The sequence below is a fragment of the Solanum dulcamara genome, chromosome 3, assembly GCF_947179165.1.
Source record: "Solanum dulcamara chromosome 3, daSolDulc1.2, whole genome shotgun sequence".
NCBI lineage: Eukaryota > Viridiplantae > Streptophyta > Magnoliopsida > Solanales > Solanaceae > Solanum > Solanum dulcamara.
This window is the reverse complement of record NC_077239.1, coordinates 78,159,395-78,173,484: the sequence shown is the minus strand read 5'-3', so window position 1 is coordinate 78,173,484 and position 14,090 is coordinate 78,159,395. Positions and strand designations below refer to the sequence as shown.

Sequence of the window (14,090 nt, the reverse complement as noted above, 5' to 3'; positions counted from 1 at the left end):
ATATATCTACCAAGAACCGATTCATCATAGGACATGGCCAGCAAGTATTCATGTCACATAGATCATTTCATTCTTCCATGTTCCCACCCAAACTAGGGTTTTCCTACTATTAAGTTCAAGCCAAAAAAAAAACCTCAATGATCACCCACCAGGAATTGCGGGTTCTAGGAATCGAATTACAAGTTTAGGAAGTAAATTACGTACCTTTAGCACATATTGGAGTGGAAACCAGTAGAAAATTGCCTAGGCCGCTTCTGATCTTTTAAGAACGAAATAGGAATGAAATACATCATTCTGGAGTTTTTTCTGAATTTAAATTCCATCTATCCCACCACAGCGGGACCATCCCGCTCTGGCAATCTCGCCATATCGGCCTAATTCCCGCCACAGTGGCTTCAGTACAGACAATGCTTAGTAAAAAAATATAACTTTTTACTCCGAACTCCAAATGAAGTAAACTTGGTGGCGTTGGAAAGAAGACTCGTAGTCCTTTAATTTGATAGGTCAGGTCCACCTAATTTATTATACCTTGAGAGATATGGTCGTTTTAATTTGACCCTAGTTTAAACTCAAGTCCGAAACTAAATCGGAAAGATACTTTCAGCTCAACTTTGAGATAGATGCATAGCACGACCTTAATTCACAACCACTGCTCTCACATACCAAGGTATTGATCCTAACCTTATGATGAATGAGATTCATATACCTTTACCACAGATATTTTTAGGTAACGACGGGCAAGGTTGTTACAGCAAAGCAAGATTTTCTTGTGAACATCAGGATATAATAGGAGTTCTTATATATATTTGAAAGAGAGTTAATATTTTCCTATTAACATTGCTGCAACCAGATTCCATCACAATGCAAAACCAAGAAATTACAGTACAAAAGCAGATATACATTTAATAATTCAAGACTTTTTCTCTTTTGACTTGTTTAACATACTTTTTTGCACAATTGGATGTTGTTATATTCTGTTCAACTTGTAGAAGAGAAACTAATAGCTATTTTCCAATTGCAGAGGATAAGGACGAAATATACATATAAAAGGAGACTAACAAGAAACCAAATCATTCTTCAAATAAAACCACTAAATCCTTCATAATTACTATTTTTAGGAAATGTTGCTTATCTTGCTTGATAAGAACTAGTGATGCAAACAAATATTTATAAACTTTCCCAAATAAAGGTCACAAATATAAAGAAAATTTGTTACTATGGGGAAAATGGCTCAAGGAAGCGGAGTTTATTCTCTTGACAAACTAAGCCCTATAGCTTATGAAATATATTACTCTCTCCGTTTTAATTTTTTCTCTTAACACGAAACTCAAGAAAGAAACGTAGACGTTTGAATCTTGTGGTCTTAAACTAAAGATATGTACCAAAATGCTCTTTAATCTTGTGGTCTTAAATATGTTATGTGAAAAGTTAGAACTAAAATTTAGTTTCCAAAAAATGAAACACACATTTATTTTGATATGGATTAAAAAGGAAAGTAGGACAAACAAATTGACAGGGAGAGAGTAATAAATAATTTAGTTTTTTTTTTCTAATGTACCCCGCCCCCCCCCCCCCCAAAAAAAAAAAAAAAAATCTCCTGCTAGAATATTTCATGAAGAAGAATTGCTCTACCGATAACTTTTCCATATATGAAGCTTATGCGTACGAATTCTCTTACTATAGAACATCACAAGTTAGATTCTCTCATCCTACTTTCCAATGTATTATTACATAGCTATGGCTGGATCTTGTAATGCAACAATGCAGAAGTTCCATCTAGACCTTTATTGCGGAAGTAATCAGCGTAGTCTTTCACTGTGGTTGCGAGATATTTTGGAGGATTATCATCTGACAACAACTCCTTAATTGGTCCATAAAGCTTGGTAGTTGGCAATGAACCAGTGTAGAAGAAGGAAGCTACTGATATTCTTGGTCCCACTTTGTTTGACAATACTCTGTGCTCAACACTTAGGTACTTGTCATTTGATATAAGCTGGAAAAAAAAAACAGAATAAGAATAATTGGATTTACTAGAAAACAAAGTTTCATATTCAATTTTCAGAAAAAGTTCAAATTTTCTCCTCCTTTGTATGAAATATCTTAATTTTACTCTTCGTTTTACGTTTGGGCCACTCATGTCATTGCCATTAGCAAATTGTAATTGCATTTGCCCTCGACTTTAACAAAGCTCCAGTGTGGATAGTTGGATTCCACGTGTCAAAATACTTTGGGAAAAAGGTCCAAATTTACCCCCTCTTACTTCTGTTTATGGTTTAAACTTACCCTCCGTTAAACTTCAGGTTGGAGCTTCGTCCCCAGGGTTGAGGGCAATATGAAATGCTAAGACCAAGGATGTGAATGGAGGGTAAAATTAAGATATTATATAGTAGAGGTTATATTTGACGTATGGTGATCAGACTCTTAAAGAATGCCACTGGTTACGTGCCAGATCAGCCAAAACTAGTGCATTTTTGGAGGATGCAGCAGCGGAGAGCCCGAACAACATAGTTTTTGATCCTTTTCCCTTCATTTCTATTGTGTAGATCTAAGTTTAGAAAAGAAAAAAAAAGAATACTAACCTGCAGAAGATCTCCAATGTTCACCACAAGAGCACCAGGTGTAGGAGGAACATCAATCCATTGATTCTGGTGAAGCACTTGGAGTCCTCCGATATGATCTTGTAGAAGCACTGTGATAAAATCATTGTCAGAATGTTTACCGGTGCCCATGGTGAGTTCTGGCTGAGGGCATGCTGGATAATAATGGCCCAAAATGCGGAGCCCCTCAGCGCAATCAATATCATTAAGATGAGATGGACTGAGGCATAGACCCTCAGACAATAATTCAAACAAGAATTTTCCCAATTTCATGACATGATTAGAGAATTTTATTAGTATTTCCCTGCAAAAATTTCAATAAGATTGAAGAATCAGGACATATCAAGAACTGAAAAGAAAAACCATAACACATACTCCCTCTGTTTCAATTTATTTGTGTTACTTTCCTTTTTAGTTCATATAAAAAAGAATGTCTCTTTTCATTTTTTGGCAACTCTGTAATTCCAACTTTAAGACACAAGATTAGAGGGCATTTTGGTTGAACATATCTTTAGTTCTATCTGATGTTCAGAACATACCTGCATGCTGTTGGCAATTCCTCTGGACTAGGATGATTCGGAGACATTAAACAGAAAATTGAGTCTCTCCAATTTGTAGCTGGAACAGAAGGGCTATACAAATCAAAATTGCTAACATGAACCACTTTTTTGGTATTATCACGAGTGTAATATAGTTTCTTAATATCAACATCTTGCTCAAAGAATCGTCGTATTCCTTGCAATATTTCTTCAAGGACAGATAATGGAATCCCATGATTAACCACTTGGAAGAAACCCCATGTCTCTGATGCATCTCGAACTTTGTCCACAATCTCTTTATGCCTGATTGGATCTTTATCAATGCCTTCAAGATCTATCACTGGAAAAATGAGCTTTGTTTCACAACTGCTTACAGATTCCTCTATTTTAGTTGGCTGAACGAATATCCGAGGCACTTCAGTGATTCCAGCATCAACAATTCCTTTGACACCAGCCTTAGTATCATCAAAGGCTTTTAACTCACTCATTCTGTCATAACATTCCGGAACTCTGGCCTCCAAATCATCTGTGCTAGAGATTGCCATCTTTTTTGCCCTGATGAAGAATATTTCAATAGTTGAGAGGATATATTTCAAATGGAGGAAATAAGAGGAAAAGATCATTTAGATGTTTGCTCTTACCTCATTAGATTTGATATTGTGATGGTTAAAAGATCCATGTGAATAGTCAAGCATAGTTTAATGAAAAAGAAAAATCAATCCATAGTTTTAATCCAATGTAAGTCCTCATTTCCATAGTTTAAGACTTACATTGTACAATCACATGCACAAAGAATCTTTTTTAATAAAAACAAGTTGTCCTAATTATCATAGTTTAAGACTTAGTCTGCACAATCACATGTACAGTAGACTATTTTTTCGTTAAAGCTCAAAATTGTAAAGATTTGAGCATATGCAACCTCGATATATGATATGAGGAGCTAAGGTACTATATCCTTCTTTTATGTGTTCCCTTTTTTATGTACCCGCAGATTAATAACTACGAATCGCCGATAAATCAAGAGAACATTTTAAAAAGGATTGTCTATAATATACATCATAGCACTTTGATCTCCAAGAGAAAGGAAAATTTTGGTCCGAAAGCTGCAAGTAAATTGACAGTCATCCTTATGCTGACATGAATACTACAAGATGGAAATTTCAGATCAAATATATCTCTTTTCTTAATGATTGTTTTTAGACGCCAAGTTGGCGGACACGTTTGAATGTCACAATTACAACCTCTGCAGTTAGGGAGGAAACAATCTTCCCACTTTTGGAAGATATGGATACATCATCTAAGATGGATATATAACACCTCAGACAAGCACAACAAATTTAAAAAGTATAAGAATGTGTATGTGCTTATATATACATGTATATGTATATACTGAGACGAATCTAGGATTTCTAGAACATGGTAGACCACTAATTAAAAGAAGGAAAAAGAGTACTAGTTGGGAATTAATCCACAGTCCTCAAGGTAAATAACTCAAACCTTCTTATAGTATGGTGCCAACAGATAATATTATACCAATTTAAGAAAATATACACATTAAGTATCTAGTTTACGGAAAGACCATAGGTTCATGTGCCCTATTTTTAGTATATGAAGTCTCCACTACACATAATTATTTATTCAAAAAAGAATATGTAAACAAGTCTTAGAAATGACCAAAGAATTGCCAACTGATACTCTTTGGCTCTTAATGTTCGAATTTTATAGTCATTTCTGGTCAGTTAAAACTTCGAAGTATACAGCAAGACAGAGTGCTTATTGGTTCCTATAGTGAGTTCGGGTTGAGATCGTGCTGAATAGAAATGACACACTGTGGAAATCTCTCGGCGCAGTCCATATGTTTGACATCGTTCAGATAATATTGAATAAATAAAATGACTCATTCTCTGAACAGTTTAACTCTTAAATGAGGTGGGTGGCCAGACACAATTCATCATGGTACTAGGTTATTTCAAGTTTCACCACCGCCCATCATCAAAAGGTATTTCCACATGCATGATCAAGTAAAAGAATCAAGTCTGCACGAGGAGACGTGTAAAGATGTAATTATATAAAATATGTGGTTTTTCGCAAAATACATAAACTTTTAGAAAAGATGATTGCACATAATTCAACAGAGATGACAAGGTTTAAGTTTTTAGATACAATGGTCACGTATAATTCAACATAGATGATTGAATCGAGAGACAATTTAAACCTTTCAATGCAAGTCTGAAATCTGAATTCATCATAACTGATGGTTTTCATAAGCACGTGTTCGAAGACAAGTTAAATATTAAGCAAGGACAAAATGAGAAGGAAAAAAAAGGTAACGATGCGATAAATAAAATGAGACTTTTCATTATTATATAACGATACGATACAATAAAATTTAAGTAACAATCAAAACAAACATTGTATTTAAAGTAACAATAGGTTACAATACAATAGGTAATAACCATCAAAACAAGCATGGAAAGTAAAATTCTCAGTTCTAATGATAAATTCAATTTTACATTAGGATTAGATCCTGTAACGCGACAATGCAGAAGTTCCATCTAGACCTTTTTTACGGAAGTACTCACGGTAGTCTTTCACTGTGGTTGCACGATATTTTGGAGGATTATCTTCCGACAACAATTCAATAATCGGTCCATAAAGCTTGGAAGATGGCAGTGAACCTGTGTAGAAGAAGCTTGCAACTGATATTCTTGGTCCAACTTTATTTGCCAATACTCTGTGGTCAACACTTATGTACCTGTCATTTGATATGAGCTGAAAAAAGCAACAAAATGGAGCATAAATTATAACAGTGCCAAACTAGCTAGGTGGTATATATATTCACTCTTATTGATCGTAGATGGTTTAGAAAAGTAAAATAATACTAGCCTGAAGAAGATCTCCGATGTTCACGACAAGAGCACCAGGTGTAGGAGGAACATTAACCCATTGATTCTGGTGAAGCACTTGAAGTCCTCCGATATGATCTTGTAGAAGCACTGTGATAAAATCATTGTCAGAATGTTTGTTGGTGCCTATTGCGAGTTCTGGCTGAGGGCATGCTGGATAGTAATGTCCCAAAATACCTAGCCCCTCCGCGCAATCCATATCCTTGAGATGGCAACGATCAAGACCAAGACCTTCTGACAATAATTCAAGTAAGGAGCAGCCTAATTTCATCACATCCTTAGAATATTCCATTAGTATTTCCCTGCAGTAAGTTCAAATAAAATTGATGATATGTCACATGTCGATATTTGAAAAAATTAAGTATACTCAATTGGATCAAAGGGACCAGACTTCTATTTGAATTTACTTAGTTCTCTAACAACATCTACCAGATCTCACATTAATCATAAATCAGTTGCAAGAAAGCATGTAACCATAACAACATAAGTCATGGTTTATTGAGGCTTCGAGATAAACTAAAAGGTAAGTGAGAACACTATTGATCCTCTTGGGGTGGGAGGGGGAAAAAGAAGGAAAAAAAAGTTCATGTTCAGAACATTACCCACATGCTGTTGGCAATTCTTGTGGACTGGGTGGATTAGGAGCCATTAAACAGAAAAGTGTGTCTCTCCAATTTGCAGCTGGAACAGAAGGGCTATACAAATCAAAATTGCTAGTATGAATCACCCTTTTCGTAGTATCTCGAGTGTAATACTGTTTCTTAACCTCGACATCTTGCTCAAAAAACTGCCGTATTCCTTGCAGCATTTCTTCCAGGACAGATGTTGGAATGCCATGATTAACCACTTGGAAGAAACCCCATGTCTCTGATGCATCTCGAATTTTGTCCACAATGTCTTTATGCTTGATTGGGTCCTCGTCGATGCCTTCAAGGTCTATTACTGGGAAAATGAACTGTGTTTCACTTGTATCCGACAACCCCGGCCTATTTTTTGGTGGTAGAATAAATATTTGAGGTACCTTAGTGATTCCAGAATCAACAAGCCCTTTGACACCAGCCTTTGTATCATCAAAGGCTTTTAACTCACACATTTTGTCATAACTTTTCTGAACATCATGAGTACTAGAGAGTACCATATTCTTTACTAGGATGTTATGAACAAGAGTAACTGAGGTCACTTAGTACCTAATGGACATCATATCATCATATTTTTCTATTAAAAGTAAAAAAGTTGAAAGACCCAAATGTCCCTGTGAAATTGAATGACTTTTCTACCCTTCAATCAAACACTACTACTATAAGGGGTCATTTGGTTTGGATGCAAGTTATGATGAGAGTAGTTTTTATTGCTTGTTTGGTTGGTCATATTCAAAATTATAATCACGACATAATTTCTAAGAATAAGTTGTTTATTTACAAAAATACCCTCTAACTTATTTAATTTTTTATATATATATTTTCTATGCAAGCTTTAATTATTCATTCCTAAAAATAAAATTTTCATCTTATTTAACTTAAATATTTTTATTTATGTATTTTCATGATTGTGCCACGTGTTTTTAAAATTAAAATTTTATTTTATTTAACTTAATAATAAACTTTCATCTTGTTTAACTTTAAATAAAATTTCCATCTTATTTAACTTTTTTTAAAAAAAACTTTCCTCTTATTTAGTTTTAAAATAAAACTTTCATCTTATTTTAGCTTAAAAATAAACTTTTATTTTAAGTTTATTAAAGTAAAAGAAATTTTATTATTAAAATTATATACATTTTAATTGATATATAAAATATATTTTTTACGTTAGTAATAAACTATTTAATTAAAAATATGTATTTAGTGGTGGAGTGAACATTTTAAGAGAAATCAAAATATAAATAAACATAAAAATTAGACAAATAAATTCAACTTATAATATATTCATAAATAGAAATTGTATTTATAAAATATAATTTTTTAATAGAAAAATATATTATCATAAAAACAATGATTAATTAAAGTTATGAATGTTATTATAAATGTATTTAAAAACTATGTTAATATAAAAGTGGTGTATAAAGGAGAGTTTAAGGGGTATTTTTATTATTTTATATCTTTATCTCATGATAAGTTATCCTAAAATTATTATTCCACCCCATGGAGGGATAATTTATCCCAGTACTACTTGTTAATCTTGGGATAAGTTATCCCAGCCTTTACAACCAAACAAGAAATTAAAGAAAACTCAAAAATTATCTCGAGATTAACTCCTCTTATATATCACACCAAACGACCCCTAACATTTTTATATAAAAAGTAAATGCATGATAGATATAAAAGACCCCGGATAATTATGCGTCTAAATACAGATGATATGAAATTAGAACAAATGAAGAGACTAGTGTTACAATCTCATCATTATGTTTTGAAAGAGCCGACAACCATGTTTTTATCATCTCTTTCATGTTGAAAATGTTCTTACTCATATGGTGTATATTTCCTTTGCTTTTTGGTTCCTAATTTCTTGTCCTATTCTGTCCATTTCTCATGGCCTGGTGCTGTAGTTTTGCATTCTCATTTGTTTGAAATTATTTATTTCTCTGTTGTACTCTCTGCCGGTGGTAATAGCAAAATGAAAATTGAATTGTAAATCTTAATTCTTATCTATTGATAATTTTCAGAATAGTGAATACCACTTATTTGTGTTCCGTTTCTTCTCCGGACGTCGCACATAGCGAAAGCTTATATCAGATTACCGCTTTTTACTCAGGTTTCCTCTCATATACAGTTAGTGCTCAATAAGCCATTAATTTAGACTTTTGGAAAATGGTTCGAGACTTACAGTTATTGTCAATGAGATACATGCATCTTAGCATTAATTTCCTAGGTGAAATCATATACATGGGATGAATCTAGTTTACTTTTTGAACAAGAGCCACTAATTGAGACTTTTGGACACTTGGAATTTGGACTACAATTGTCACCATCAACAGTTCATACCAACAGACTAGATAAGACTAGATATTTGAAGCAGAAAAAAACAAAACATATGAGAATAGTCATGACTAACACTGAGAATAGTCAAATGGCGACATGTTGAATTCAATCTCTAAAGAAATAGAGATGGAATCCAATATCAGGCGATCATCAAAGCCTGATATGAATTTCACTTGCTACAGAATATATTATTAGATAATTGTACATCACATGTTCAATTCACAGCTCTGATATGCATTAAACTAAATTACTCCAATTTTAGGACACAATCTTGTAATCCAGCAGAGTAGAAGTTCCATCAAAGCCTTTCTTGCGGAAGTAGTCAGTATATTCCTTCACTGTGGTTGCACGATACTTTGGCGGATTAAATTCTGATAACAATTCCTTAATTGGTCCATAAATCCTTGGAGCGGGAAATGCACCAGTGCTGAAGAAACATGGCACTGATATTCTTGGACCAACCTTGTTTGACAATACTATGTGCTCAACACTTAAATACTTGTCATTTGATATGAGCTGAAATCAGACAAAGTTAAAGCAAAATTTATCTCAGTATCAAGACACGCTATATGATTAGATTATCAGTCTAATTAAGAACTTTAGTTGAATTGTGTAACCGTTTTATCTAACAGTTTAAACTTTTAGACGAGCTTTGAGATGATATGGTCACATAATTCAACATCTCACCACCACCAATTTTACAAAAAGAACTTCCACATGCTTGGCCTAATTAGGATCACACATGAAAGTGCATGTTGAAGACATAGTTAAATAAATAAAAGTACAACTCTTTCTCACTGCTTAAGTTTTTAGGACACGAACGCTAACCTGCAACAGATCTCCAGTATTCACCACTAGAGCACCAGGCGTAGGAGGAACATCAATTCAGTGATTTTGGTGACGGACTTGGAGACTTCCTATATCATCTTGCAGAAGCACTGTGATAAAAACAGAGTCTGAATGCTGTCTGGTGCCTATGGTGAGTTCCGGCTGAGGACATGCTGGATAGTAATGTTGGGCAATAGATAGCCCCTCAGCACAGTTCATATCGTTAAGATGACAAGGATTGAGACCAAGACCCTCGGACAATAATTCGAATAATGAGCAGCCCAATTTCATCATCTTCTTAGAGAATTCAATTAAAATCTCCCTGTAAATTTTGATAATAAAAATTTAAAGTTGCAGAATGCAGATTAGTCTGCTCAATTGGTTATCAGAAGCTTGACTTCCTGTTAAGTTTGTTATTTTAACACATCCATTTGTGTTACCAACAGTTTGTCATGATTTATTCTTAATTTTTTCTACAATGAACATATCTATTTACTAAAATTTTGCAAGATAGTCAAAACGCGTTTTTAACGCGTAGTCAACAAAACGCGTTTTGAACGTGTAGTCAAAAAAGGAACAAAACGCGTTTTGAACGCGTAGTCAAAAAAGGAACAAAACGCGTTTTGAACGCGTAGTCAAAAAGGGAGGTTCAATACGCGGATTTTACGCGTTTCTAGTTTCCTATAAATAGAAGACCTCTTGCCCTCATTTATCCCATCCCAGAAAGAGAGAGTAAGAATACAAAGAGAGTAATACATCAAGATAAATATTTTAGTCTTGAGTGTCCTCTTTAGTAGTTGTTCCTTTTACAAGAGAGACGTATTTATTGTTGTTTTCTCCTTGTATTTGAGAGTTGTGTACTTCATATTAAAATAGTGAGATCCTTCTACCCCGTGGTTTTTCCCTTCTATCAGTTAGAGGGGTTTCCACGTAAAATTCTCGTGTTCAATTTATTTTTATTATTTTCATCATATCAAACTTTAGTTGTGGTGCTTCCTCCCCCCAACAGTGGTATCAGAGCCCTCGGTTATTTTGTCTATTTTATGCGAAGGTACTATCTGTGAATAGTAACTTTTCGTGAATAGTAAAATTTGGTGAATAGTACTATTCGCGTGAATAGTAAATTTCGATGACGATACAGTTTGTCACGATTGTTCGCAAAAATATTCAGAAATAATCTAGAAGGGTGTAAAGCAAATAACAATGTCGAGTACAATAAAGTTTGACGTTGAGAAATTCAATGGGACTAATTTCTCATTGTGGAAAATGAAAATAAAAGCGATATTGAGAAAAGACAATTGTTTAGCTGCAATTGAAGGCAGGCCCACAGACTTTGTTGATGACAGCAAGTGGAACGACATAGACAGCAATGCAGTTGCTGATCTACACTTGGCACTAGCTGATCAAGTGTTGTCTAGTGTGGCGGAAAAGCGGACGGCGAAGGAAATATGGAATACCCTTACAGGGTTGTATGAGGCCAAGTCTTTGCATAATAAAATCTTCTTAAAAAGAAGATTGTATACTCTTCGAACGGCAGAGTCCATGTCAGTTACTGAACATATCAATACTTTGAATACTCTGTTTTCACAACTTACAACAATGGGTTGCAAAATATAGGGGAATGAACGTGCGGAACTTCTACTTCAAAGTCTGCCTGACTCGTATGATCAACTCATCATCAACCTGACGAACAATACTGATAGTCTAGTTTTCGATGAAATTGCAGCCTCTGTCTTGGAAGAAGAAAATCGGCGCAAAAATAAGAAAGACAGACAAGCAAGTTCGCAACAAGCTGAAGCTTTGATGATGGTGAGAGGAAGACCAACGGAATGTGGCCCTAGTGGGAGTCACAATCATGATAGATCTCAATCAAGAAGTAAGAAGAATATCAAGTGCTACAACTGTGGCAAGAAAGGGCACTTCAAGAAAGATTGTCGGTTCAAGAAGAAGAGTGAACACCCTGAGCCATCAAATGCTCAAAGGAATGTTGCATGTACCTCAAATAATGAAGGCAGAAAACGTTTCGCTGATTTCTGGATCATGGACACAGGAGCAACATGGCACATGACTTCCAGGAGAGAATGGTTCCATCAATATAATCCTATCTCAGGAGGGTCTGTGTTCATGGGAAACGATCATGCTTTGGATGTTATTGGTATTGGCTCCATCAAAATAAAGATGTATGATGGCACGGTTCGCACCATCCAGGAGGTACGACATGTAAAAGACTTGAAGAAGAATCTATTGTCTTTCGAACAACTAGATGATAATGGATGTTCGTATAAGACTCATGGTGGAGTCATAAGAATATCCAAAGGAGCGCTTGTAGTGATGAAAACAGAAAAACTTGCTGCAAATCTATATGTGCTTAAAGGTGAAACACACCAAGAAGGAGAAATATCAACTGTGTCAGCAAGTTCATTTGAAGAATCAATGATGATGTGGCATCGTAAACTTGGCAATATGTCGGAATGAGGTTTGAAGATTCTTGCTGAGCAAAAACTTCTTCCAGGGCTCAAAAAGGTTTCACTGCCCTTTTTTGAGCATTGTGTTACCAGTAAGAAAAATAGACTGAAGTTTAGCAATTCCTCTGCTAAAAGCAAGGAAATACTAGATCTGGTTCACTCTGATGTCTGGCAAGCATCGGTAGAGTCTCTAGGAGGAGCAAAATATTTCGTGTCATTTATCGACAATTACTCCAGGAAAAGTTGGGTGTATCCAATCAAAAGGAAGGCAGATGTTTTTTCAGTTTTCAAAGAATTTAAAGTGCGGGTGGAACTTGAATCTGAGAAAAAGATCAAGTGTTTGAGGACAGATAATGGAGGAGAATACACTGGTGATGAATTTAATAACTTCTATAAACAAAATGGAGTAGCAGAGCAGATGAACAGAACCTTGTTGGAACGGACAAGAGCTATGTTGGCAACTGCAGGGTTGGAAAAACCATTCTGGGCAGAAGCAGTCAAAACCGCCTGTTATGTGATCAATCGGTCACCATCAACCGCAATTGATCTGAAAACGCCAATGGAGATGTGGACAAGAAAACCAGCTGATTATTCTCGCTTACATATATTCGGAAGTCCTGCTTATGTTATGTATAACACCCAAGAAAAATCAATGTTGGATCCAAAATCCAGGGAATGCATTTTCTTAGGGTATGCTGATGGAGTCAAGGGGTATCTCTTGTGGGATCCCACAGCCCGCAAGGTGGTAATTAGCAGGGATGTTGTATTTGTTGAAAACAAGATACAAGCAAAAGAAAGTAGCACTTCAAAAGAAAAATCAGAGACTACTACAGTTGAAGTTGAAGAAATAGAAGAAGTTTCAGTTTCTTCTGAAGCAGCACCAGAGCACGAAGAACAAGAGCAAGCTGAGATCGAAACTCCAGAAGTTAGACGGTCAACTAGGGAGAAAAGAGAACCAGCTTGGCACTCAGATTATTCTATGGAGAGTAATATTGCATACTGTCTATTAACAGAAGATGGAGAGCCTTCAACCTTTCAAGAAGCTATGAAATGCCAAGAATCATCTCTGTGGGTGGCAGCAATGCAAGAAGAAATTGAAGCTCTTCATAAAAATATAACATGGGATCTTGTTCAATTACCACAAGGAAAGAAGGCCATTGGAAACAAATGGGTCTACAAGATCAAACGCAATGGTAATGATCAAGTGGAGAAGTATCGTGCAAGATTGGTGGTGAAAGGATTCGCTCAGAAAGAAGGTATAGACTTCAATGAGATATTTTCTCTGGTGGTTCGACTCACAACAATTCGAGTGGTCCTGGCGATGTGTGCTATATTTTTTTTATTTTTTTTACGGGAACAGACCCTACACGAGGCTCCCACCTCTCGTGCACAGCCAGGGGTTGAGCCGCACACCCCCAAGCCTTATTATACATAAAACAGAAAAATACACGGAGGGGGACATAAACCTAACCTCCAATCCTATGGTGGTTCATAAGTCGGCCATCCTACTAAGGTCAGCCAACTCATTCCCGATACAAGCACACGAAAAGGAAACCTAGAAACTATGCACCTAAAGAAGAGGACTCTTCTCGATACACAGAAACTAGAAAAGCATAAATAAGGGAGACTCGCCCTTTATATAAAATAAAGAAAAAATCTAAATAAAACTGGGGATGAATCCTCATAAAAGCTATATACAACAAAATTTTAGCGTCGACGAGGATCATCAAATAACATGGCTAAAAATATAACATGGAGACAAACACTGCAATTGGGC

The 14,090-nt window shown here is 35.4% G+C and overlaps 2 protein-coding genes and 1 pseudogene across 2 annotated transcripts; all 3 read right to left on the bottom strand.

Annotated features, from left to right (window-relative positions):
* Positions 1–1,600: 1,600 nt before the first annotated feature.
* Positions 1,601–3,806, bottom strand: LOC129883109 (1-aminocyclopropane-1-carboxylate oxidase homolog). The gene is made up of 3 exons (XM_055957693.1): positions 3,137–3,806; positions 2,580–2,901; positions 1,601–1,993 (listed from the first exon to the last, which is right to left on the bottom strand). Exons 1-3 carry the CDS (start codon positions 3,757–3,759, stop codon positions 1,736–1,738), a joined length of 1,203 nt encoding a protein of 400 aa, XP_055813668.1. The 5' UTR covers positions 3,760–3,806; the 3' UTR covers positions 1,601–1,735.
* A 1,724-nt stretch (positions 3,807–5,530) lies between these two features.
* LOC129883112 (1-aminocyclopropane-1-carboxylate oxidase homolog) lies at positions 5,531–7,218 on the bottom strand. Its single transcript, XM_055957696.1, has 3 exons — positions 6,645–7,218; positions 6,023–6,344; positions 5,531–5,908 (listed from the first exon to the last, which is right to left on the bottom strand). The coding sequence occupies exons 1-3, from the start codon at positions 7,178–7,180 to the stop codon at positions 5,657–5,659; spliced, it is 1,110 nt and encodes a 369-aa protein (XP_055813671.1). The 5' UTR covers positions 7,181–7,218; the 3' UTR covers positions 5,531–5,656.
* Positions 7,219–8,916: 1,698 nt separating this feature from the next.
* On the bottom strand, positions 8,917–10,292 carry LOC129883116 (1-aminocyclopropane-1-carboxylate oxidase homolog 1-like; annotated as a pseudogene).
* Positions 10,293–14,090: the final 3,798 nt, after the last annotated feature.

What these genes read in the sequence shown, in the direction of transcription:
- LOC129883112 (XM_055957696.1), bottom strand. Translation starts at nt 7,180, where the DNA reads ATGGTACTCTCTAGTACTCATGATGTTCAGAAAAGTTATGACAAAATG. An exon ending in GAATTGCCAACAGCATGTGG is followed by an intron (nt 6,345 to 6,644) that starts GTAATGTTCTGA and finishes AACTTACTGCAG; the next exon opens with GGAAATACTAATGGAATATT. An exon ending in ACATCGGAGATCTTCTTCAG is followed by an intron (nt 5,909 to 6,022) that starts GCTAGTATTATT and finishes TGCTTTTTTCAG; the next exon opens with CTCATATCAAATGACAGGTA.
- LOC129883109 (XM_055957693.1), bottom strand. Translation starts at nt 3,759, where the DNA reads ATGATCTTTTCCTCTTATTTCCTCCATTTGAAATATATCCTCTCAACT. An exon ending in GAATTGCCAACAGCATGCAG is followed by an intron (nt 2,902 to 3,136) that starts GTATGTTCTGAA and finishes AAATTTTTGCAG; the next exon opens with GGAAATACTAATAAAATTCT. An exon ending in ACATTGGAGATCTTCTGCAG is followed by an intron (nt 1,994 to 2,579) that starts GTTAGTATTCTT and finishes TTTTTTTTCCAG; the next exon opens with CTTATATCAAATGACAAGTA.